Genomic DNA, 23,728 nt, shown 5'->3' on the forward strand with positions numbered 1-23,728 from the left:
GTTACTATCGAGCTGTGAATCTAAATCGACCTCCGCAAGAGCACAGCAGCATTGTGCAGCGCTTCTTGTACACTGTCGTCCTTTATGAAAGAAAACGCGTGGCCTGCGCTCTGCGGCGGCTGCCTACAGCAACATCAACCGACAGCGAAAGAAAACACGTTCACCTTCAGCGTCATCTGTTGCCAAAAAAATAATAATAACGAGGTATGGCCAGCAGACAAGAGCTGCTAGATTGCACTCCCTCTTTGCTCTGGCCTGCAGTGCGTAGTTCGCTGCCAACATATCAAACGTTGTGTGCTACCGCGACGCAGGCTGCAGTAATCGTTTGATATCGCTCGCCGCGCGAGTGGTGAAGGAACGTAATCTAGCAATGCTTGTCTACCGGCCACGACTCGTTATCTTGCTTGGCCATGGATGATGCGTAAAGCGAACGTGCTTTCTTAACTTGTCGGTTGATGGTGCTGTAGGCAGCCACCGAGGCCACGCGTTTGCGTGTTCCCTTTGATAAAGGACGACAGTGTATACGTGATAGCGTGAAACTTGCAGCGATGTCGCCATGGCCGAACCAGGCAGCTCCGCTAGCCACGCACCTTCACATTGAGTCTAACGGCTCTGAATTTTCTTCGCACACAGACTAGCCAGGGCGGCCATCTTTAGGGCTAGAAATGCTACTGTCAGGCTTTCCGTTGTGGCTGTTCGCGCCGAGCGCCACGATCTGCAAATACGTGCTCCTGCTCTGGCGCAGGTGCGAGAACGTGGACTCTGTGATCGGCTTCATCACCATCAAGGGACAGCGCGAGCGGCTGGACAACTTCTGCGGCTCGCAGCTGCCCAACCAGATCATGTCCAACGAGCACCGCATGACCGTCATCTTCCAGAGCTTCGGCAGCAGGCCGCCCAGCGTCAAGGGATTCCGGGCCATCTACCAGTTCGTCACCAGTGAGTATTGTTTCTTATAAACATAACTGCTCTTGCACTTGTATTGATATACAGTTGAGTATAAAATTACAGATACCATGGTAGTATGTGCCAAATTATAGTTGCAGTATGTGCTACCTTTAAATCCCAAAGTTGTGCCTAGGTCTCGCTAGCAAACGCAGCCATGCTGTGGAGTCGTACTCTGTTCTTGCATATGACCTGCCAATCATGTCACTGACCGACGTGTTTATAGTGTGTTGAAGGCCAGTAATTAATTTGACTGCTGTAGACTGGCGCCAATTGAGATCGCTGCAGCCGTGGCGGCTTGAAGAAATGCATAAAATTGGCCCCATCATCAGCTTCTCTGCAAAGTGCAGTTCCCAGTTGCATATGAAAAAATGACGTGCACATGCACGCTATTTCAAACTAGAGCATCGAACTAGAGCCCAATTGCATCGCAGCGCCTTCTGGCGGCTTCACCGCTAACTTTCGGTGCTTGTACTGCGCACGCACATGCTTTTCTACTCTCCCGTCTGCTCGTTCGCTCGCTTCAATCGCGTACACACCTGAACGTGAGACGAAGCGCAGGGGTTCATTTCTGCAGTCACCGTGAGAGAGATGGTATTCTTACGTAGTCGTGACGGTGCAGAAGACTCCAGCAGAACTCGGAAATACGTAACCCTTTATTTGGCTGAACTTGTGAGCGGAAAACCCGAAATCGAACTGCAAGCAGGCAATGCACGCTGTGCTTACACCGATAGCGGCGAACAGAGCGTCGGCCGTCGATAAGCTGATCATCGTTAGAATGCACCGTCTTTTCGAACTTTCCCGCCTTATTGCTAGTGGTCGCGCAAGCTCTGGAATAAGCTAGGCTGTCCGCGTCCTGCGCGCATACTTAACAAAACGATCTGCTACAATCGCGGAGCTTCTCGAACACTGGGGTGTGGTCTGCGCCGAGCATTGCTGGCAGCCTTTGTGGGTGTAAACCGAATGCAGCGAAATCGAAACAAGAAACGTGCGTCGCAGTATTGTGACGCAACTACTTCGTTTATACAGCCCAAGCGTTGTTGTCGCGATATCACCGCTACCATGTTGCACCCTCACCACCGGTTCCCTTCGCGCACTTGTGACAGGTGCCCCTTGCCATAGAGTTTCCTAATATACACTAGAGGGAACTATGGCGCTAGTGTCTATGGGAGCTGCAACGCTGACGCTAGTGTCTATGGGAGCTTCAACGCACGGCGCTTCAGCGAGCATGGGACTGATGGGTAGTACACACATTTGTCTCGTACTTCTGGCCTGCTTTTGGCTCCGTGTGTGCTCGCGTGGCTTGAAGTTGTTTTCTCACAAAACATATATTAGCAAATGCTCGGCGGTTGCGCTTCACCATCTCATTCTTTTAGAATGACCTTCCCAAATCGGGTCGCGAAGTTCAAAAGGGTTGAATCTTTCTTTCAAAACAAAACCTAAACACAGCAACAAACGAAGCCGCAAGTACAATTCGCTGTCCACAAGTACGAGGACTAGGCAAATCTGTGTACTACCCATCATACCCGCGGTCGCTGAACGATCGCAGCGCCAGTGTCCCCTCTAGTTAACTTTACGAAACTCTGTGCCCCTTGCAACCGCCGACGACTCTTTCACGTGTATCGCGATACTCGGTAGTGGCGGCACTTCCCGCCAGGCTCCTTTGTCTCACGACATATACTCTAGAAAGATGTCGCTAGTGCTGGGATGAGCGTGCAGTTGCCCCTTTGAACTTGTTATGTAACGGACGGGTGTCGTTCGCTCGGAGGAAGAATATCGCGAATCAAAGAAGTGCCAGCACTCACAGATGCGTGAAAGGGCACGGAAGCGACGTGAACCTTCCGGCTGCGCTGGCTGACACCTTCACCGTAGGCTCAGAAAAGTTTTCATTACTCTTTTACAAACTTTTCCTTTAATTTTTTTATTTCGACTCAATGTGGCTTTGTTTTTTCTTTCTTTTTTTACAGATTTTGGCATTCCTTCCGGTCGTCAGGACCCACAGGGTGGTAAGCTTCAGTTTTTCTGACTTCTCCGCCTCTTTTGTTATTGCGTACGGTCGTTCACATCAACCCGGGGGTTGAGCATTTAGCGAGCGATGTGCGCGTTCCACATAGAACGCGCCCTTGTTGTACATTCAGCCTGCAATGCTGCTCCTTCAGCTACGCTCTATTGCGCTGGTTTGATCCCCGTCGTCATACTGTTGCTGGTATACTTTAACGTCGCTCCCGAAATTCACAATCTCGTGAAACGCCTTGCTGTTGGCGCTATCGATTACCGCATACCTTCAGAGACACGCCAGAATTTTTTGTTAAAAACGCTATATTGCACCTGGAAAACTTAATGCCTTTTTGAGACGGATTCACCAATGGGTAATCGTGCACTTATACCGTCGTTTTCACATCGAATGGCACTGTTACAAGCTGCCACTCTAGCGTCGCCAGCGCGAAGTCGGCGACGGGAATGACAGCAGGTTGGTTCGTTCCGCACGCAAGCAGAGGCAGTGAAGAGATCAGAGACGTGAGAAAACAAAACAACTTTACTCTGGTGATATTGCAGCACACGGTATCTAATACAACACTCCAATACAACTAACAAAATATATGAACACTTGATACAACTAAAAAATACATAAACAAAACAATAAATCAGCTTACGAGAGAGAACTATTACAAACTACACAAACTAACAATAATCGACTACGGAGGAGAAAGTTCGAAGATATAAACAGGTGAAGGCATACGTGTGATGACCGGCAGCGTTGCGTCCCCGACGATCGGATGCGAGAAGTCGAAGAGAGTTCTGGCACGACTGCGATGTCGGCGGTGTTGCAACGCTGGTGGCTCCGGGAGGCTAGTGCTTGCAGGTGACTTCGAGCAGGTTGAGCTAACTCGAGGCGAAGTCCCGATGTCTACGTTGCAGACGTTAATATCGCGTCACAACTAGACGAACGGCTAAGTTTAGGTGGCCAGCCGATACAGAGCCACACTAAAAACTTCTAGAAGAGATGCTTGTTTATCTGTTTCTACACCATGTTGGTCAGCGACTAGTCTGCCTAGGAGGGCAAAATCCTGCGCTTAAATCCCCCTCGTGTCTCCTCGCTCTCTTCCTTGGGGACAAGAGACCTCAACCTGGGTCCAATCATGCGCGTTTAATTGAGGGGAAACTCCGCCCAAAAATATTTTAACCCCACCCCTTTTTAATTGAGAGAGGGCCCGCAACTAGCGAGAGTGACAACCTGTCGGGTTGTTGTCATCGGCTTGGCCACCAGAGCGTTTCCCACGCTTTTCCCCGTGGGAACGGTCAACCACTTAGCTCTCAGTCGGGGCGTCTCGTAGTCTAATCCTTTTTCGGGGTATCACCCCATTTTGCACTTCTCGGATACCTTTCATGCGCCGCCATTTTTCACGGTCAGTCGGGGAGTACGGCGCCCGTTAATTGCCGTGACGCGGTGTCGCCAAAAATGGCCGTCCGTGACAGGCACGCATAACAAAAAATAGCCTATTTAACGCAGGCAAGCTGCATCAGTGTGCGAGCCCGCTCCACTTCTAGAAAAGCGAAAGCACATATAGGCTGCGGCGTTGCCCGAATGGGAAATTCTGCTCGCTGAGCTCGAACATTCAATCTTAACGCGGTAGTGTTAAGGAGATTTTTCGGCAAATATCCTGGCGACTGTTATGAGCGAAAAATTGATGTGGTCCGAAAATTAACATTCTAGGTATACGCAAAATAATAAAAATCTTGTGTAAGTATAGGAAGAAGAAAGAAAGAGAGAGAAAGAAGTCTAGGAAGAAAAAAGAAGGAAAGAAGAGGTGGGCCAGCTTCGCTTGGCGTTATTTTCCTGATAAGGCAAGAACTTCTGTGGGTTTTTTTTTTTTTTCTAAGCATACGAACTTTGGTCACAGCATGAGTCCGAACTACTATGCTTGCTGACGAACCTTTCTCTCTCTTTTTTTTTTTTTTTTGCGAGCAGCCTTCCCCGCGGATCCCGCTTCGAACGCCACTTTTCGCTGCAACGCACAGAAACCGGATAAAACGAAATTCGAAGTGTGAATTCCGCTTCCTGGGTGCTCGTACTATCTTCGGATATTTTCCGGCGAAGCTTTGTCGGAAGTCCACTTCAACGAAGAGACGATGCAGCTGCAGTGTATTCTATTCGTGTCGCCGGCAGACTTAATTCGCGCGTGTTTGGGGATAGGCCCTTCTGAAGACGGGATCTCTCAAGGAAGTAAGGGCCGTTTAATCTCACGTCGACACGTTCTGCCCAGCTTTCCATTTGGTCGCTGTTTCTTTCTCTTTTTTTCCCTTCCTCACGCTGCTGCGTCCCGTTTATTCAATTTGGCAGAGTGACCCGGAAGCCAAGCAGAGAGAACGTCAATCATCGGACGTTTCGCGTGATTACCATAGCGAAAGCAGGGCGCAAACACGGGAGACAAAAGGAAATGTCGTCGCGTTTCTCGTCAGTCCAGTTGGCAATAAAGTAACGCGAGAAGAGAACGGGAACGAGAACGAAATGAAGGGGATATTATTCGTGACAGGCGGGGAGGGGGAAAAGGGGTGGTTCGGGTTAAGGAACAGGGTGCGCTGGTAAGGAGACGAGGCGTGGTGGGCCACTATGGCTGCGCACGAGCGTAGAGAAGCCGCGGCGGTGAATGTATGGCGCCGTAGCCAGAAGTGGCAGCTTGGCAACTTTTTTTTCTCGCGAAGCGAGAGAAAAAGACGTATCCCACCCGAACCCATCTCGTGTCCCGAAGCGTGGCGTCGTGTTTGTGTTGCGGCGGCGGCTTTGTTCTTGGCCCGTCGTTTCCCATCTCGGCTTGTTGCTCAACGACGCGTCTTAGTCGTCGTCCTCGTATATACGCAATGAAATGCTGGGACGTCGCGAGTGTTGTGGGATCTCTCGGGCACACAGCGGCGCCTTTCTCTGTTCGAGTGTTGTTTCTTTCCGCGGCGAAGAAGAGGCGATGCTCGACTGGGATGCACGCAGAATGGAATAGACGAGAGAGAGAGAAAAAAAAACGAAATAAATGGCTTCCTCCGGGGATGGCGTTTTTAGCTGCGGCCTCCCAGACAACGCCCGTTTATTCGAGCAGCGAATGACTCTCCGGGGCAATAATTTCTGGGCCCACAACTTCGCGTCTGCAGCGTTTTCGAGAAACGGTAAATATGGCCGCGGAACGAAAGACGAGAAAAGAAAATTGGAGATGAAAGCGTCCAACTGGCGGGAGAAGCGCGAAGAATCAGCAAAAACAAAGTGAACGACGCTGCGATAACTGGCCACAGGCCTTGCGACGAGGCTTAGGGTCGCTTGCATCTTTTCACTTGTGAGGCTGATAGTGCGAGACGCCTGAAATGCAGACCCACTGCGCTATCACTCGTTTCCCGAGCACCGTAAGAACGACGCTTTAGACGATGTTCTTTTCCAAATTGCTTCGACTGGTTATCACTTTTCATTTAACGCTTCGCCTGATTGTTGTATGTGCGGAATTTCTTCTTTATTGATAGTGCCTGTTGGGCACATCAGTCGCATTTGTGTAGGGTTTACGCTGAATGTCAAAACGGGCTGGCCGTGCGCTCCTAATCTATCGACGATCCTCGCGATTGCGCGTCGCGCTCTCCGTACACCACCCAAATAACGACTGCGAAGAGTGGTGCGACTCGACAGTTCACTCTAAGGTTCTCGACCGTTCACTGAAGTTTGTCTCTGCAGATACTTACGTGCACCCTTTTCAGGATGCTTGGATTCGTTTTATTCTTCTTTTTTCGCCTTCTTTTAGTCTTAGCTTTCCTCTTGCGCAAAACTTTCGGGAGCTCCCAAAAGCTGTTTACCCCCATTGTCGACGAGTAGCTTGCCTTACTATGCCGAAAAAAAAATGAATGCCTCTCGACACGCGATCGCCCTAAAGGACCCTTATAAGTGTTCGCGACAGGTCCTCGTCCTTCGTCGTCGCCTTCCATCGCCACCGTCTCGCTCTTCGTCTTCCTCACTTCAGCCCCATGCATCTGCTTCCTCTTGAACGCGCACCGACGGCTTAGAAAGCCAGGCTCACTTTCGGGACGAGAACTCCTCGCCAGCTCTTCCTTGAAAAGGGAGAAGAATCCCTCGAGAGGCCAGATATTTAGCGCCGCCTGGTGCCAGAGACAACGAACTGCCGCCGAGCGCCTAGTTTGTTCCTCGGCAGTGACGTGGAACGCTGCAGTCACGAAAAAAAAAAAAAAACTCCCCACGGCACGGCTGCCGTTCAAGCCAGGGTGGCCCAGAAGAACTCCTTGCATGCATCTCCTCTTTTTGCGCCCTCTCTCTCGGTGTTTTTTCTCTTTACGTGCTAGCTCTTTCGTTTCTAGTAATGTGGCGTAAGGGACGGATGAAACGTCCACTGCTAACGATAAAGAGCATATATATATATGGCTGTCTAGAAGGCCGAACCGGTGGTGCAGCGTAAGGAAATATACATACCCTCCCTGTTTATTGGAGAGTGAGCCCTCGCCCATCTCTGGAGGATTATTGACGACGCCTGCAAATGAAGACGGAAGAACGTGCCAGCATGCGTTGCGCTGAAACCTGTCGGTTTGAACGCGGTGTTGTCGCAGGAGACGTGGTTCCCTTTATTTTCAATCTCGAGCGCATAATACGCACGCTGAACTACAACTCGGCTACTGCGCCGTTGTGAGCTTGAGAAAGTGTCCCGCTGAAAAGCTAATTTTAGAAACAAACAAAGATGTTCTGTATTTCAATTCAAAGTTTGTTGAAGGGTAGATAAATGATGAAGAAAAGGAAGCTTAGTTCGGCATTCTGTAGTATGCTTCCCTACACGTTACACAAGTTACATAAACGTTACATAAATATTACATAAGTGCTCCTTCGATACAGCCGTCACGTCGGGTTGACGTCAACTGTGGTTAGTTGTCATGCGCTGAAGGTTGTTTAGGTAGCAGTGTGCAGGGCCAGCGTCCTCGCGAGCATCAGCACTTCATGTCAGCTTCTGGTGTTGCTAATACGCATGTTCCATCGTTGCGCAAGTGCAAACTGGTTATACAAACATCTGCAACTCTTCAGCATGTCTGATTGATTTGTGGGGTTTAACGTCCCAAATCCACCATATGGTTATGAGAGACGCCGTAGTGGAGGGCTCCGGAAATTTCGACCACCTGGGGTTCTTTAACGTGCACCCTCTTCAGCATGTCTATGCGTGCAACATTTGTAATGTAGAGAAGCCTCCGAACACTGAAGTGGGCCGAACTCTCAAGTGCTTTCTAGTGGGTCTACCCAAAAAGGGACGCCGCTCGCGCAGAGAGTCCGTGCTTGGCCGGTGCTGTCGCCACTGTGTACGCTCGCTGTGTGCCAGCTAATAAACGCCCTAACAGTACATATACTTAGCGTCATTTCATAACGTATCTCTCATTAAGAAAATTGCAACACGGCCACCTTGCCTCCACATGCTTCGCATAACGTTGACTCTCGGGTACCTGGGACCTGCCGAATTTTAAGTTATAAATTTTAACTTGGCGTTTTTGCACACGTGAGAAAGCAGCACCTTTTAGAAAAATCTCGAACGCCAAGTGGTGCATGCGTCAATGTTATAGAGCATATTCCAGTTCACTGTGGTCCATATGAAACGCTGATCGCGCGGAGACATCACTTTCCACATCGGTAGCGAACGCATGCCACACCAGACTACTTCGCGTATGTAGTCGTACATGTCCAGAAACTACACCTCTAACTTTCCCTTCGTTGCCAAGAAAAGTTGTCTGCAATTATAGCTCGAAGGTTCGCCTGAAATTTGTTTTTTTTTTCCTCAGCTCCGTGGGGCCTACAGCCGCTTCGTCACAAGACGCAGTTCAGCGAACTTTCCGTCCCACTGCAATGACCCATTTAGGCTCACAAATTCAATTCAGCCCACGAGGTTCACAATCGGCCGTTTTTCTATTCGAAAGAGAAGCGAAAGTACCCTAATGAACAACGTCACAAGTTATACACGCTGCAGTGAAATTACTGTCAGTCTCCCCCCCCTCCCTTTTTTTTTCTTTTCCCTCTCTTCCCTCTTTCTCGTCTTTCTTGTCCCCTTCCCTAATCCCCCAGTGTAGGGTAGCCAACCGGATGTCTTTCTGGTTAACCTCCCTGCCTTCTCCCTTTTGTTGCTTCCTCCTCCTCCTTATTCGAAGTTTCGAGCATGAAGGCTACACTAGTGCATGCACTATTCATCATTCACGTGGTGTCTGAACGACCGCAGCTCCACAGTTGCCTCTAGTAAATATTTTAGTACGCCCTATGGTCGTCGTTCTATGGTCATCGTCCAGTGTTGACAATGCCGGTAGGAACTAAAAGGCGCCATTTTTGTGGTCTCGAGTGCGATTTCTCGTAAACACGCACTCGTGTCGCCCACTCCGAAGCGGTGACGTACTACAATGAAAGCTACATTCGCAGCGGAGCTGTTTGTAACCGTATTCTTCGGCTACGCGTATCTCTCGAAATCTCTGAAATGTTTCCACAATTGCACTCTTTCTGCACACTGTATTAAAGCTATCTCGTAATCGTACTTAAGGCTCATATCCTCCTTTTCGCTCGCATATTCCCAGTCATTAGTATTTCCAATGTGGTTGTGGCGTTACGAGGTTGTCTTGTAAAGTGATACGGTAAGCAAAAAAAAAAAAGAAAGCAACTATACATGTCCACCACGGTTTTTAATGTCACAAACTTTCGTCATCCATTGGCACCACACATTTTACGACATGGTCATGATTTCATTACTTCTATGTTTTTGCCCGCCTTAGCGAGAGGAATTTTAAGCTGTTATACAGCAGCTAATCACAATCATTGTCCACGTCTCTAGTCCAATGAACTGGCGCTCTTTGGCCATAAATTGGCCCTTGCGCCAAAAAAACACAAAATATTAAAATCAAAAAGAGTTTCCCTGTTCCTTCGTATTTCTCTCCCCCCCCCCCCTCCTGTTTCCTCATTTTCTTCTTTTTTGCTTTGTGGCATTATTTTCCTTATATGAAGCGCTCACGGGAGTCGTATTACGTAGCATTTCGCGGCTGTTATAGGCGTTAGTTTGCGCAGTGAATTCTCATTTAGTAAAAAGCGCGCCCGAGAATTCCAATAATGCGAACTCTCATTTTAAGAACTTTCGCATTACGCTTATCTTTTTACGAGTCCCAACTCACGGACGGCTTGTTTGCCTCCTTCTCGGAGCTGCGTCCAATTACCTAAGTGAACAAAGAAAAAAGATTGACTGTAAACACTCGGCTCAACGGGGGGGCCTCTCTAGAGTCTTCAAATATACGCTGCAGACAAAGTGAAGCGAAAAGTGAAAGAGTGCCCCGAATGCGCAACGGGCCGCGAGCTTTGTTTGCCTATAGCGTTATCGAATCGTAAACAACCAACCTGCGCCAGCCAATGAGCGGCGAGTAGCAGACAATGACAACACACACAAAAAAGTTTCGTCACACTCTATGATGTGGGAATCGGCGCAGCCGTACACAGATGTCTGGGGAAAAAAAAGAACATAAGCAAGCAGGCCGACGTGTAGACGGCGCATGAGAGTCCGAGCAAGGTGGTGCAGCCTACGGGGCAGGGATAGGCAGGCCCTGGGGAGAAACCGGCACTCTAGGGAGCAAAATAATGCGACGCATAAAGAGACAACCAAAGGATGGTTGCGAATATATTGATCAAGCCGGCGGTGCACTCTGCGACGGACAGAGTTCGAGAAGGGGGGCAAGCCCGGCAAAAGGATCGCCTTTGTTCCAAGCTCACGCTACAACTCTGGTTATTGAGACAGCGCTTATAGGTTTTTTCCGTGCTCGACCAACGCGTAGAGATCAACGGCATGAAAACGCAGTCATTTTTTTTTTAGGTTCTGTTCTTGTTACCGCCAGCACAGACACGAACATAGATAAATTGAGCAAAACAAAAAATTATAAAATAAACTGTACGACGTGCTCATTGCCTCTATAGAACTATCCAAGTGCTGACTTTCTTTGCTTTTGTTTGGAGGCATTTGACGCAGCTGGTTTCAACAGAAAAAGATCTAGAAAATGAAAAACTTCATTGCTATATTCAGTACGTCTGCGAGCACTTTTTTTCATATCTTTAGAGTCTTTCGCTTCCCCTTTCTTGCTTTTCGACGCCGTTCCGTTCTTTTTTTTTTCTTTTTTTTTTTGTTCATAGGCGATCTGCTCAGTTCTACCATCGTATACTGTCAAACGCAGTGTCGAACCGCTTGCCGAGAACTTGAAGCAAAACGCGTGTGATCCGAAACAAAATGGTGACGTTTCATTTCGCCAATCTTCGTGAACTGTTCGAACAATCGTCGAACAAGTAACGACGCGGAACATTTCAGAATTTGGCGTTAAAAAAAAAGAGTAATAAGGGAGGATACCGCAGTGGTCTGCGAGGATTCGCAGCACTGTGAAAAAAAAAAGCAGCTCAGAGCAACTGCGCAGTGCTGGTGAAACGCGCTCAAAGTTCTCTGCAAACTCTACTCAGCCAGAGCTGCAATAGAGTCGTGTTTCCTGTTCGCTTTTTGATATTATTTCGCATGCATTGGAGAAGCGTCGCAGAGACCTATTCAGTCATTTCCAAACAATTCCAAGCAAAACGAAAAAAGAAAAAGAGAGGGGGGGGGGGGGGGGGCGTCTGCTCGGAAGTGAACGCTTCTTTAGTTGGACGGTCGCGCAGAATGAAGGAGACTTCTTTAGATGTGCGCCAGTGAAGCTTAATACGATGCAGTGCGCCCGAGTTTAACTCCCGTAATCTCCGAATTCAGTAACGTACACTTAGGATGAAACATCAATGAGCTGTTTAAGTTTACTTATATTTTTTGTACAATATCACTCTAGCATACCGGCGCTTAAAGGAACGCTTAAATGTGATAGATGTTGAATTTTATTTGGCGCATCAGTTCGTACTTGGTTTGCTGAAATATAGACAAGTTTAAAGATTGTGGCAGCTCATAAAATGTTGCTTTAGAAAAGTAAATGCGTCAAGCGTTCCGTGCTCGGATGTGCATTCTGGGGCACCAAACTAATCACTTTACTAATTAAAAAAGAAAAATAGAAAGGATATTTGATAAGTCGACCTTAATTGGGTTTGAGAAAACCCCATACAGTGAATCAGTGAAAAAGGAACAAGAACATGGCAATTTAAGTTACTATATTGCTTGTGTGAACCTTGTTAGTTTAATGACTCCGAGGCAGCCACAGCGAAGTAGGACTCGCTCCTATAAAACACTTAGATATCTTGAAATTGTGTTCGCACTCTCCTATGATAACGATAAACATTAGATAATAGCCCAATCGTTCAGCATCCGAGCGCAAGCCTATCAACATCATTCTATAAGAACACGCATTGTATTCCGGCCATTCTATTTTAAGCGGTGCCAACATGGAGCTTAACGACTCTCCTTGGACCGAAGCTTGAACTTACTGGAAGTTTTATCGTCAAGCAAGTGAACAGAGCTTTGACTGCTTTAGGTTTTGAAATGAGCGTCGACAAATAAAAGCGATTGCAGCCGGAAAGTGCGTATAATTTTCTATTCGTCTGGCTCGTTCATTCGTTTGGCATTATTTCATCTGTCTTATGGGAGCGCTTTGGACTTTTGCATAGTACCGCCGCTGCATACGCGTCAGTCCATGTACTGACAATTTTATCCTCTCTTTTCCTTTTCTTTCCTCTCTCTCATTTTCGTAATCCCCTTTCTCCTTTCCTGTAGCATAGGGTAGCAAACCAGGCCTGGTTAACCCTCCTGCCTTCTCTCTTGTTGTTCTTCCTTCCTTCGTATTATATAAACGTATGTTTCTTGTTTACTGGGTACTTTTATTTATGATTTACGCAGTCCGATTGACTCCAACCGTAGTTTATAGAGAAAGCCCGACGTTTCATGACTAATTCATTCCCTTCCTCGGCGAGTAAGTGTGCTGGTCATGAAAGCATCGGCGTGTCTTGTCCTCTACTTAGTTTTGTCTGCATTCTTGTGGAATTCCTGCAGTATCCTTAATAGGTTAATGTGTGGTTCAATGCGCCGGCCCGCTTACTTTAGTAATACAGTGAATTGGGTTGGGTGGTACTGGTTCCTCATTAGTTTACCGGTACTGGCACACGGGGCATCACTAAGTATGCACCGAATGTGGTGCACAGACAAGCACACGTTTGTTAAACTAACAGGGTGAAGGGGAGTACCATATGATAGTATATTTACAGGAACATTTTTGAACACAAGAACGCCATAATATTTCACAAAAATTTATATATGTACAACCAGCATTCACTTTTCGTGACAGGCACAGATTCAAAAAATATAGAGACATTCAAATCGGCTTTTCAAATGATGTTTGCCTCAACTCCTTTTCAAATAGTTTGATGCAGTTAAAGCTGTTCAAGTACAATCATTATTTAAAAACTGACTCCATGCGCAATGAAATACAGAAAGGAGACATGATCATGCAAGCTCAAATAGCTCGGCAAACCATCAATGAAAGCGCTCGTAAACAAAGCAGTGCACGCAAATTTGGAATATAAATATTTTTGTTTGTTTTTCTCGCTGTGTGAGCGCTTATTCTCCAGACGATTCGTCCTCTACCGTCCGCTTCCTTCTATTTTCTTCATGAAATATCATCTTCCTAAGGAAAAACGTGCACCAATGGGGACAGCCTGCATGACATTAACAACGGTGTGTTTCGCCAATCAGAAGCGCTTCTCTCGAACAAAATGCTTCGTTAATTTCTCCCTCAGTTCTTACGGCTAAGAACCACCTTCGTGTCTAAGGTGGAGGCACACATCAGTATGCAAATTTACTCCTGCGTCGTCGTTATAAGATGAAAAAGAGCCACAAGATGCAAATTAACTTCGCTTTGTACTTCGAAAGGTAACGACCCCCCTCAGTCAACCATTAATACAATGGTCCGTACGTACTACCAAAACTGCGGAAAACAAAGCCGTGTGTGACCAAAATTAACTGCACTCATTTTGTTTCCATCTCCTTTGCGCTGGAGGAGGATAAACGGAGGATGCGCTGGAGGGGGGCACTGTTTGTTCTCGGCCTGCGTTGCGAAGGCGTCCTTTTTTTATGAAGTGCGTCTGCCGAGAAAACTCCTTAAGCGCCACTAAATGAACTATGTAGTGTTACTGTTTATCACGAACACACGTCTGTACTTAGATTGCAGGCTGTTCTGTATGTTTCTAATTAGAGTGCCTGGAATCTTCCAGGGAATTTCATGTTTGCTCGTTACAGCCCATACTCGTTAAAGCTTGGCCGCTATGTGTTAGCGTCATCATCGATCGGCCTAAGTGCATTAGATGCTGCATGGCGCAATGAAAAAGTTACTATAGAAATAAATAAGGAAAGAAGGAAGGAAAGAAGGAAGGGAGGAAAGGAGGAAATATGCCACTGATTTTTTCTAACTAGTGCTTTATCGAGAGTTTTTGAAACTTGTTACAATTAAGTATACAGAAAACCTAGAGAATCTAAGCAGTCCTTAAAAATAGCAATATTGAAACAACCCGCTCAACTGAAAGATCGGAGCGTATTACTCTAGCAGGATGTCACGTAAGTAAAGTTACGTGCCTTGTAGATATATATAGGCTAACTGGTGCACAGTCAAAGCGATTGACACCACGTGCTGCTGCTCATATTTCACTACTACTCCCATTTCTAGGAACCCCGACGATAGGCCGCTGATATATTATGTCAGAGGTACGCCATAGTACATTATAAATTACCTTCAGAGATGCGTCCAAGTGCAACGACAAACGCAAGGTATACTCAGTTATCACATCTGCGAACACATATTGGACGGGCTCTTTTTTCTACATGCGACTACAACAATGCATATACGCAAAAATGGTGATGTCAACCCAGTACATTTCAAATGGCTTAAGCATGATAACACGCTTCCTCTTAGTATAAAAAATTAACGCCATATCCCCAAAGTGAATGGTGTTAGAGGAGCCTGCTCGGAGTTGCACCAGGTGTTCCTGTTCGGGTCCATTGGTGAGTGCAATGTAGAGCCAGCATTGGTCAGTTTCAGTTTCCAATAGGCATTACGGCTCTTCGAGTGCATGCTTTGGGGTACATGCAAGGAGGTTTAAAAATTGGGTGCATGCTACCACAGCAACTGAGGTATGCTGAGGCTTTACGGTAGGTCGCCAAATACCAAAAAAAATGGTGAGCGCTCTGGACGATTATAAATGATAAACGCGCGTTGGATACTAGATCTTGCTTTAGCGTCACGCGTCTAGCCAAGCCAATCCAAGCCTAGTCGACGGCCGCGGCTCATGTTGCGAAGGAAGAAGGTGCTACAGTGCTCTGATTAGGGCTGAGACACTGTGCGTTGCCGCACTGAGCATTACCTCACTGAGTGGCACTGAGCCTTAACACATTGAACGTCACCGCACTGGGCGTTAACCCTGAGCGTTACCGCAGCTACTGCGCTGAGGCAGCAGACATGTGGACGCACTTGAATTATGAACGCGCAATCATGACGTCACAGCGTCTTGGAGCCGCTTCTTCCGTCCGCAAGGCTGCGTGGTGTGACTCCAAGTTTCAGTCGCGGTTCCCCAAAGAAGCGGCCCGTGTTGCACGGTTTTATTGGGGACGACGCGAAGTGGGGTCCGCGAATGTGCGAAGCATTCACTGCACGCTGCACTGGACGTATTCAAAGGGCGCGTTTCTCCGCCGGCGACCGTTCACCATATAAAGTGCGAGAACAGTTATCGATGTGATTCATTCGTTACTCGGCCCCCCTTTTATTCGGTATGATGGGAAGTGGCATCAAAGCATTTTCTCGCTCGGCCGTGAAAAGGAATCGAGCTGCTGTTCTCGAGCCGAGAGCTATCGCTGCACGAGTGCTTTTCACGGAATTTCTTTTTTTGACGCCTTTACCAAAACACTCGAAATCTTTAAGGGTTATTGATACTTCCAGCAAAGTATGTAGACACTTTCAAAAAGTGTGATGGGGGTAGCAGTCAAAAAATATGTCAGTTCTGTTTCCCTAAAGCGCAGCAGCCCGTCAGCCTTTCCTATGCAATAGCGCTATCTCGGCCGTTCGAGACAACGTTTACGCGTGCAACATCAGAATCCTCTAATTTTGATGCGTGTTTACGTTAACCCACGAAAGTAACTCGAGCCCACTCTTCCCAATTCGTTAATACTATACCGATGACAACAATCATCATCATCCGCCTGACTACGTCCACTGCAGGACAAAGGCCTCTCCCATGCTCCGCCAGTCAACTATAGGTCCAGCGCTGGCTACTGTCACTTTACGCCTGCAAACTTCTTAATCTCATCTGCCCACCTAACCTTCTGTCTCCCCTTATAACCCGCCTGCCTTCTCTAATAATAGATAAACTTAGGACAGCAATCAGTAATTGTTAATTGGTGGTTTGATCGTGTTAGGGGCATACTATATGGGTACCCACCTTAAAACTAATCCAAAGGTCAGGACACAGATTACGCTGTTTTTTTTTTTCGATCACAAATCCTTCCAGGCAGGTCTCACGAAAACATCACACATTTCCCCTCGCAGGCAACCATGGTGGTATGCGAAAGCGTGGTCGATGATGGCTCTGGCCGCCAAATCGCGTTGCCTCGTCGCTTCAGGATCGGGTGCGGTCACTCGACGCTGTCGTTGCCCTTCAACTTTCCGAGCCCGATGTTCTAGGTCAGCCTTATAACGCTGATCACAAATGATGTTCCACTTCGGCGTGCCGAGCCAGTATTGCTTCCGCAGAAGTTTCCTGGCAACGTTGACATTTGGATTCCCTGGCCCAAGGCTCGGGGTCCGCTTGCCGACGCTGACGTTTACGTTCTGCTTCCCGAACCTCCCTTTGCTCCGTGGTGGTGGCGGCGCTGCCGCTGTAACTAGCGCCGACGTTGACGTTGTTCCTGGCGTTCCGTAAACCGTTGCACAGAGACAGGATGACGCAAACACAGCTAACGCGTGTTTAGTACTGCGCGTTACAATTGCACCGTCTACAGACGTACCCTCAAATAGAGGGGAGAGAGAGTTATAAGCAATGATTTGCTGCGCCACACCTGTGGTGGAGAGAGGGATAGGAGAGGAAGAAAGTGCATACCTGCGTAAGAAAGGAGGAGAATTAGGGAGAGTTGCGCATGTGCAGTATGGGTGCTGACGTCGCAGAACGGATACTGCCCCGAGCACAAGATGCTCTTGCATCTCGAAGACGTAAGCGAACTTTCTCCAATAATCTATGCCATGCCGTTTCGCGGTCCTCACTGTTTTGCCAGATTCGCCACCGCGAGAACCAGAGTCGAACAGCGTCGTGCCGCTCGACCAATGACGTCAAACGTGATGTTTATACGCAAATCAAGTGACTCTTCTGCACGTGACGGCGACTCGTAATACCACAATGGTACCGCTGTTGCTCTCTTCGGGTTACAAAAACGCGGCGCAACCAGACGACTTACTATCTGATATTGTGTTTCAATCGCTTAGTAATGTATCAATGGGTGCCTACTATGCATTAGGATAATGCTACACTTTCAAGTCTATGTGAACCTGACTAGGTACACGAATACTATGCACAGATATGTATGGTCGGGGTTTGTTCACAAGCTCACAACATCGTCCATCTCTTGCGTTTTCGGCGGCGCATTGATTCGAACAGCTCGATAGCCGAACCACTGACACCTCCCATGCGCCAAGCATCAAAGGCCTCCCTTCTGAAGACTTCCTAGCCCCTCCGATTCCAAAACACTCCCATCACGTGGCATTTTCCTGTAATGGCCGTATCCCCGAAAGTGAAGAACCACGAAGAGTGCGCTGTTGCTTCGCACCACCACCGCTCTCGTGAGTGCGTTGCTTGCGGGTGCATATTTTACGCTCCTTCAAGTGCTTTCTGTGAGTGGGCATACATAAAGTGCGCGGTCATTTTTCTCCGCGTCCGGTCCTTCCCTCGCCCTTGTAGCGAAGGTTTCTGAAGGCTCACAGAGACGCGCAACGTTCGTGAATAATATGCGCCCTAATCGGCCCCCTCTTCTTCTTGCTCCTCTTTTATCGTTGTTTGCTTTCTGGCAGAATCTAATAACCGCGTGGTATCTTCGTGACGAAAACGAGTGTTTACCTCGTGCAGAAGCGCTGCATCAAGTTGCCCGCTTTATACGAGCTGCACGTGTGTGTATACCCTTAGACTCGCGCAGCTTGGCTCCTATGTGTTTTCCCTTGACGTGCGAAGTCCACTCACGTGACTCATTTAAGAGGGGTCGCCTAGATAAGCTTTGTATAAAGCCTGCTACTCCACGTATAGACTCCGAAAACTTTGCCTTTCCTTTTACACACGTCGCTCTCACGTGTATAACACTCCCTTTAGAGAGGCACTTTAACTGTGTTTAGGAGAGTCGTGGGACGAACGACTCTCCTAAAGAGCGTCAACGTGCCTCTCTAAAGGGACTGCAACCCACATGTGATTCTCACATGTATAAAAGAGGAGCTAAAGAGCTCTTTTTTATTATTAGAGTGTAAAATGAACGTAAAAGGGGAAGAGTACACTGTTTAGCTTATAATTAACCACCAGTGCAAACAGTAGGATACAAAGCATTTACCATGTTATTATATAGCTAAGTGTAGTATAACCTTATCGCTAAATTTTGACTACACTTTGAAAACTGTAACTCTTATTTTTACATGTGGTAATCACACGTGTAACACTCCCTTTAGAGATGCTCGCTGACTCTCTTTAGGAGAGTAGTGGCCCACCCAACTTTCGATAAGAAAGTCAGTGCACGACTCTCCTAAATAGAGTCAGCGAGTCTTTTTAGGAGAGCCGTGCACTCCCTCTTTTGTAAAGTTGGGCGTGCCACTACCTCCTAAAGAGAGTCAGCGTGCCTTTCTAAAGTAAGTGCTACACATGTGACTCACACGTATAAAAGGATAGTCAAAGGACACTTTTCCTAGAGCCCTGCCACGGTGGTCTAGTGGCTAAGGTACTCGGCTGCTGACCGGCAGGTCGCGCGATCGAACCGCGGCTGCGGCGGCTGCATTTCCGATGGAGGCGGAAACGCTGTAGGCCTGTGTGCTCAGATTTAGGCGCACGTTAAATAACCCCAGGTGGTTGAAATTTCCGGAGCCCTCCACTACGGCATCTCTCATAATCATATGGTGGCTTTGGGACATTAAACCCCACATATAATATCAAATATAGAGAGCCTATGCATGACCGGCCAAATGGCCAGTCGTGTAAGCTCTCTATTTTTCCACTCAAAAGTGTAGCGGTGGAGCAGTACGCAGTCTTCTCACCCAGGAACTTTGTTTTTTATAGGATCACCATATATTGTATGGCATAAAGAATCGACGGGAGACACAAAAAAAGATGCACACGCAACAAAGCGCTACAAGTAGTGCTCCGTTGCGTGCGTGTCTTTCCTGTGTGCCGTTGATTCGTTGCGCCGTATTACCCACACTGATGCTATATTAATACGCCCAATATTAAACACGCCTGGTAGCTTCTCGTTCTACGTAAAAAGAACTGTAGCTTTAACAACATCAAACGATTGAATTTATAATACACTACAAATTGCGAGATCACCTTTGAAAAACTGCAGATATTCCCTCAAGCAAAATGGATCTCGTGGTCGCAAATCTTGAGCGGACGCGTACTATGCATGCAGGTCAATCATGAGGGCGATTGTGTACACTGCGCTATGGTCATATTTTCAGGTGAATCGACTTCTATGAGTGACTTCGTTTTCTTCGCATTGCGCAGTCTTACGTTGGCCCGTAAGGGAGACGTGTATTTGACAGAGTTCGCCTGTTTCCCACGCAGTGTGCACCTTCATCTACAACAGTTCTGAGGTGTCCAACGGCACCTTCTCCACGCCCAACTACCCGGGCGTCTACCCGCGGGACACCGAGTGCCACTACCTCTTCTACGGCAAGAGCAACGAGAAGATTTACATCGAGTTCGCCTACTTTGACGTCGAAGGCGTGCCACCGTACGTACACAGACAGCTGCATCGCATCCGCAGCGGAGTCTATAGTTACCTGCAGCTCGCTCATCTTATAATCTCCTAGTGTTAGAAGGGAGGAAGCAACAAAAAGGGAGAAGGCAGGGAGGTTAACCAGAAAGACATCCGGTTGGCTCCGCTACACTAGGGGATTAGGAAAGGGGACAAGAAAGGCAAAAAAGAGGGAAGAGAGGGAAAAGAAAAAAAGGGTGGGGAAGAGAATGACAGTAATTTCACTGCAGCGTGTAGAACTCTACCGCATGTCAGAGGCGTTCACACAAGCCTGTCTTTCTCAGGAAACACAGCTAGAAAAACTGAATACAACAAATTACTATTTCCCGAGCTTATACTGATAGATCCTACATTAATGGTTCTAACAGCGGGCGTTACCGCTTTGAAACGCTATGTACACGATTGCGTACACCAGTTGTATTAATGACAGGGTTGCTTCATAAAAACTTGATAATGGGCTAGTTGGTTAGACAAGATCAACGTTTATCGCGCGAACTGTGTACAGAAAAGGGCTGAAGAGAGCGACGAAAGACGTACAAAACACATCAGAGTAAACTAAAAAAAATGTTTAATACACAGCTCTTGCCCCGCATGTGGTCTTAATATGTGTATCATACTTATGTACGTAATAAGCAGTTAGCTGGGGCTATTGTGTTTTCTGGGTATTCTATCACTGTTTCTAGCACATTTTGAGGAGTTTGCGCAAGAAATGACGGGTAAGCGCTACGAAAAGCGGGTATGTGCCAGCATTTAGTATACTATTGTACAGTATAGCATTGCTTAGCATAATACACAAAAATGGTAAGAAATGAAACTGAGGAAAACTGAGGTGAAGGTGAGCAGGAAGGAAAAGAAACGAGACGGCAGTATAAAAAATTAGAGAGATGTAGGAAGAGCTAAAAAAATAAAAATTGAGGAAGAAAGAAAGATCAACATTATTATGAACAAAATAGGAAGAAATAACTAAATCTCCCTTCGTCTTGTGGTGGTGTTTTTTTTCTCTAGCTCTGCTGTTATCTCATATATCACAGGCATACAACTGCCTTAAATTTTTTCTATTTTTTGTGCTTATCATTGACTAGGGGCTAATAAAAGGCAAGATGCGTGGAGCTTTGCATTAATTGAACCTCCCGCGTAATTAATTTGCCATCATTTACCTTGATCTTGATTTGTATGGTTGGGTATATATGATCACTCCGATGAAAGCACTAGAGTCGTTCGACGTGTTGCTTTCCACGAGCTGTGAATAAATTATAATTTTTATTTGCTTGAAGTGGTCATAACTAAAACCGACTCACACTACATGTCAAGTCTGAAACTTGATTCAATTTATGCAAAACAAGGCGAGGGTGACTTTAATGTAAATAAATCGTTATTACAGTTTATAAGGAGAAAGTTCAATTACAAATAAACTAATGTATAAAGGCTATATTTTTATTAAAGCTGGAGTATTGATTTGACGCATTCACAGTGATTTATTCACAGTAGACTCTGAAAGGGTTAGCTGTTTTCGTTTAGCAGTCTTTCGATCTTGTAGGGTTTGAAGACACAAAGCTTCAAGATTCAATATTGTTTTTTTTTATCCTTTTCTGTTGACGTACGTAGCACACACATGCTCCAAACTGATGCTGCATTACTTGAGCTCGAAGGTGGCTTTTTAGTAGACAAATTGAGGTTTGAGAGCGACCGCCTGAGTAATATTTTGGTGAGTTTTTGTACAAGTGACTCTAGTTGAGGAAAATATTAAGGAGTGGGAGTTCGAATGCATTTGGTTGAAGAAAATTATTTGCCCAAGCCCCAAACACAAGATATATTTCTTGAGTCCACCAAAATACATTCAACTAGAACTCACCACACCAGTGTAATCTTTCCACCAGAACACAGCACACCAGGCTAGTGTGCACACCAGGGCACAGCAGCGTGTTTTGGTGTATCAATTAGGTTACACCGGTATACATCAGACAGACTCTGGTGGGTTTTTCAACTGGGTAGGGTAAATAAGATATCAAATACAATTTAATACAAATAGGTTCAACTACACATAAACTAACGTATTAAGACATTATTTTTATTAAAATAGGAGTATTGATTTGATGCATTCATAAAAATTTCTTCACAGCAAGACTCTAAAACGGTTAGCTGTTTTCGTTTAGCAGTCTTTCTTGTGGGGTTCGCAGACACAAAGCTTCAAGATGCAGTATTCTTCTCTTTCTTCTCAGCCTTTTCTGTCGATGCATGTAGCACACACATGCTCCAAAGTGATGCTGCATTGCTTGAGCTCGAACATGGCTTCTTAGTAGACAAATTGAGGTACACATGTCTGAGAGCGACCGGCTGAGTTTTATTTTGGTGAGTTTTAGTACAAGTGAGTCTGGTTGAGGAAACTATTAGGAAGTGTAAAATAGAATGCATTTGGTTGAAGAAAATTCTTAGTCCTAGCCCCAAACGCAAAATATATTTCTTGAGTCCACCAGAACTCATCCAACCAGAATACACCACATCAGTGTGGTCTTCCTACCAGAACACGCCAGTCTGAGTCGGCGTTCCCACCAGGACACACCACACTGGTTCGGCATTATTACCAGGACACGCCACACTGAGTCACCTTTCACATCAGGACACATTCCACCAAGACAAACTAGAGTGGGTCCGTGTTCCCACCAGAACACAACACACCAGGCTGGTGTATACATTAGGACACGCCAGCGTGTCCTGGTTATACACCATATCACACCAGCACACACCAGACACACTGTTGGGTTTTTCAACTGGGGTGGATCTTATGTTGGCCGTAATGCGAGCGCCTCCCATTCAGAGCACAACTTCGGCGCCTTCTTTAGAAGAGCAGAGATGATGAATGCGTCCTCGCAGGTGCCTCTCGGACACGGCGAGCGACTACGTGGAGTTCTCCAACTTCCGCACGGTGGACCGCAAGATCCCGCGCCACTGCGGCAACCTGCGACCGACAAAGATCGAGTCCGACGCCGACTTCTTCCGCGTCTCGTTCAAGTCCAACGACAAGTTCGACGGCACCGGATTCGAGGCCTTCTACCAGTTCAGAAACAACCCCGGTGCGTATCTCTTATTTTTCTTTTTATTGCTATAGCAATTTTATGGGCACTGTCAACGGGTCTTTTGACGTCGCCGTCACGTTCCGTATAAATTCCCAATTGATAGCATTCCCCTGTGCATTTCATGTTGAACTCGTGGGTGAAAGTGCGAGAGGGGGAGCGATAAACGTGGCTGAAGCAGAGATAAGACGAGCCGATCCATCTCTGCCGCACGGAGAACTCACGTGATATCACGCAGCGTGCAAGACCTGCCCACGATGGCTGCTCTAACAAAGAGTAAATCACCCACCCGTCTAGAAAGAGCTCGAAGGTATGCGAAGGCGTGTGTCACTCGAGCAGCAGCTGTGAGCTTTTGATTATGAGGGCCTGGTCTCGATCACTAGAGCACGCCCTATCTCGGCAGCCATCACCAGACGGTTTATATATCCTTCTGCGAGCTGCGCTGTTATTGCAAAGAGACTGCGTGAAAACCACCATTTTCTCTGTAGAAGAAGAAAAAAAAACTTTATTAGCGAAAAAGACTTTGTTGCCACTAAAACAGGGCAGCGCCACGTGGTCGGGCGCCTATTACAAGACACCGCTGGCTCTCGCCATCTTTTCAGCTTTCCTGACCAGGTTCCGCTAGTCCTCAAGGTCTGGGCTCGACAGCATTGCCTCCTACATCTCCCTGCTGTTGTTCTCTTCGTGTTCTTCGGTGTGCCCCGTACATTCCCACGTGCTGTGGTAGAGCATCGGTGTGCT

The 23,728-nt window shown here is 47.0% G+C and overlaps 1 protein-coding gene across 2 annotated transcripts in view; it reads left to right on the top strand.

Moving 5' to 3' along the window:
* LOC142817696 (suppressor of lurcher protein 1-like) overlaps window positions 1–23,728 on the top strand; it is a 219,706-nt gene that overhangs the window by 190,261 nt on the left and 5,717 nt on the right. For both annotated transcript variants that reach the window (XM_075895050.1, XM_075895049.1), the window contains 4 exons: window positions 746–939; window positions 2,913–2,951; window positions 19,724–19,892; window positions 22,788–22,987. In XM_075895050.1, the coding sequence (XP_075751165.1) occupies window positions 746–939; window positions 2,913–2,951; window positions 19,724–19,892; window positions 22,788–22,987 (602 nt within the window). The remainder of the gene's footprint in view (window positions 1–745; window positions 940–2,912; window positions 2,952–19,723; window positions 19,893–22,787; window positions 22,988–23,728) is intronic.

This window comes from Rhipicephalus microplus, chromosome 5 (assembly GCF_043290135.1).
Source record: "Rhipicephalus microplus isolate Deutch F79 chromosome 5, USDA_Rmic, whole genome shotgun sequence".
Classification (NCBI taxonomy): domain Eukaryota; kingdom Metazoa; phylum Arthropoda; class Arachnida; order Ixodida; family Ixodidae; genus Rhipicephalus; species Rhipicephalus microplus.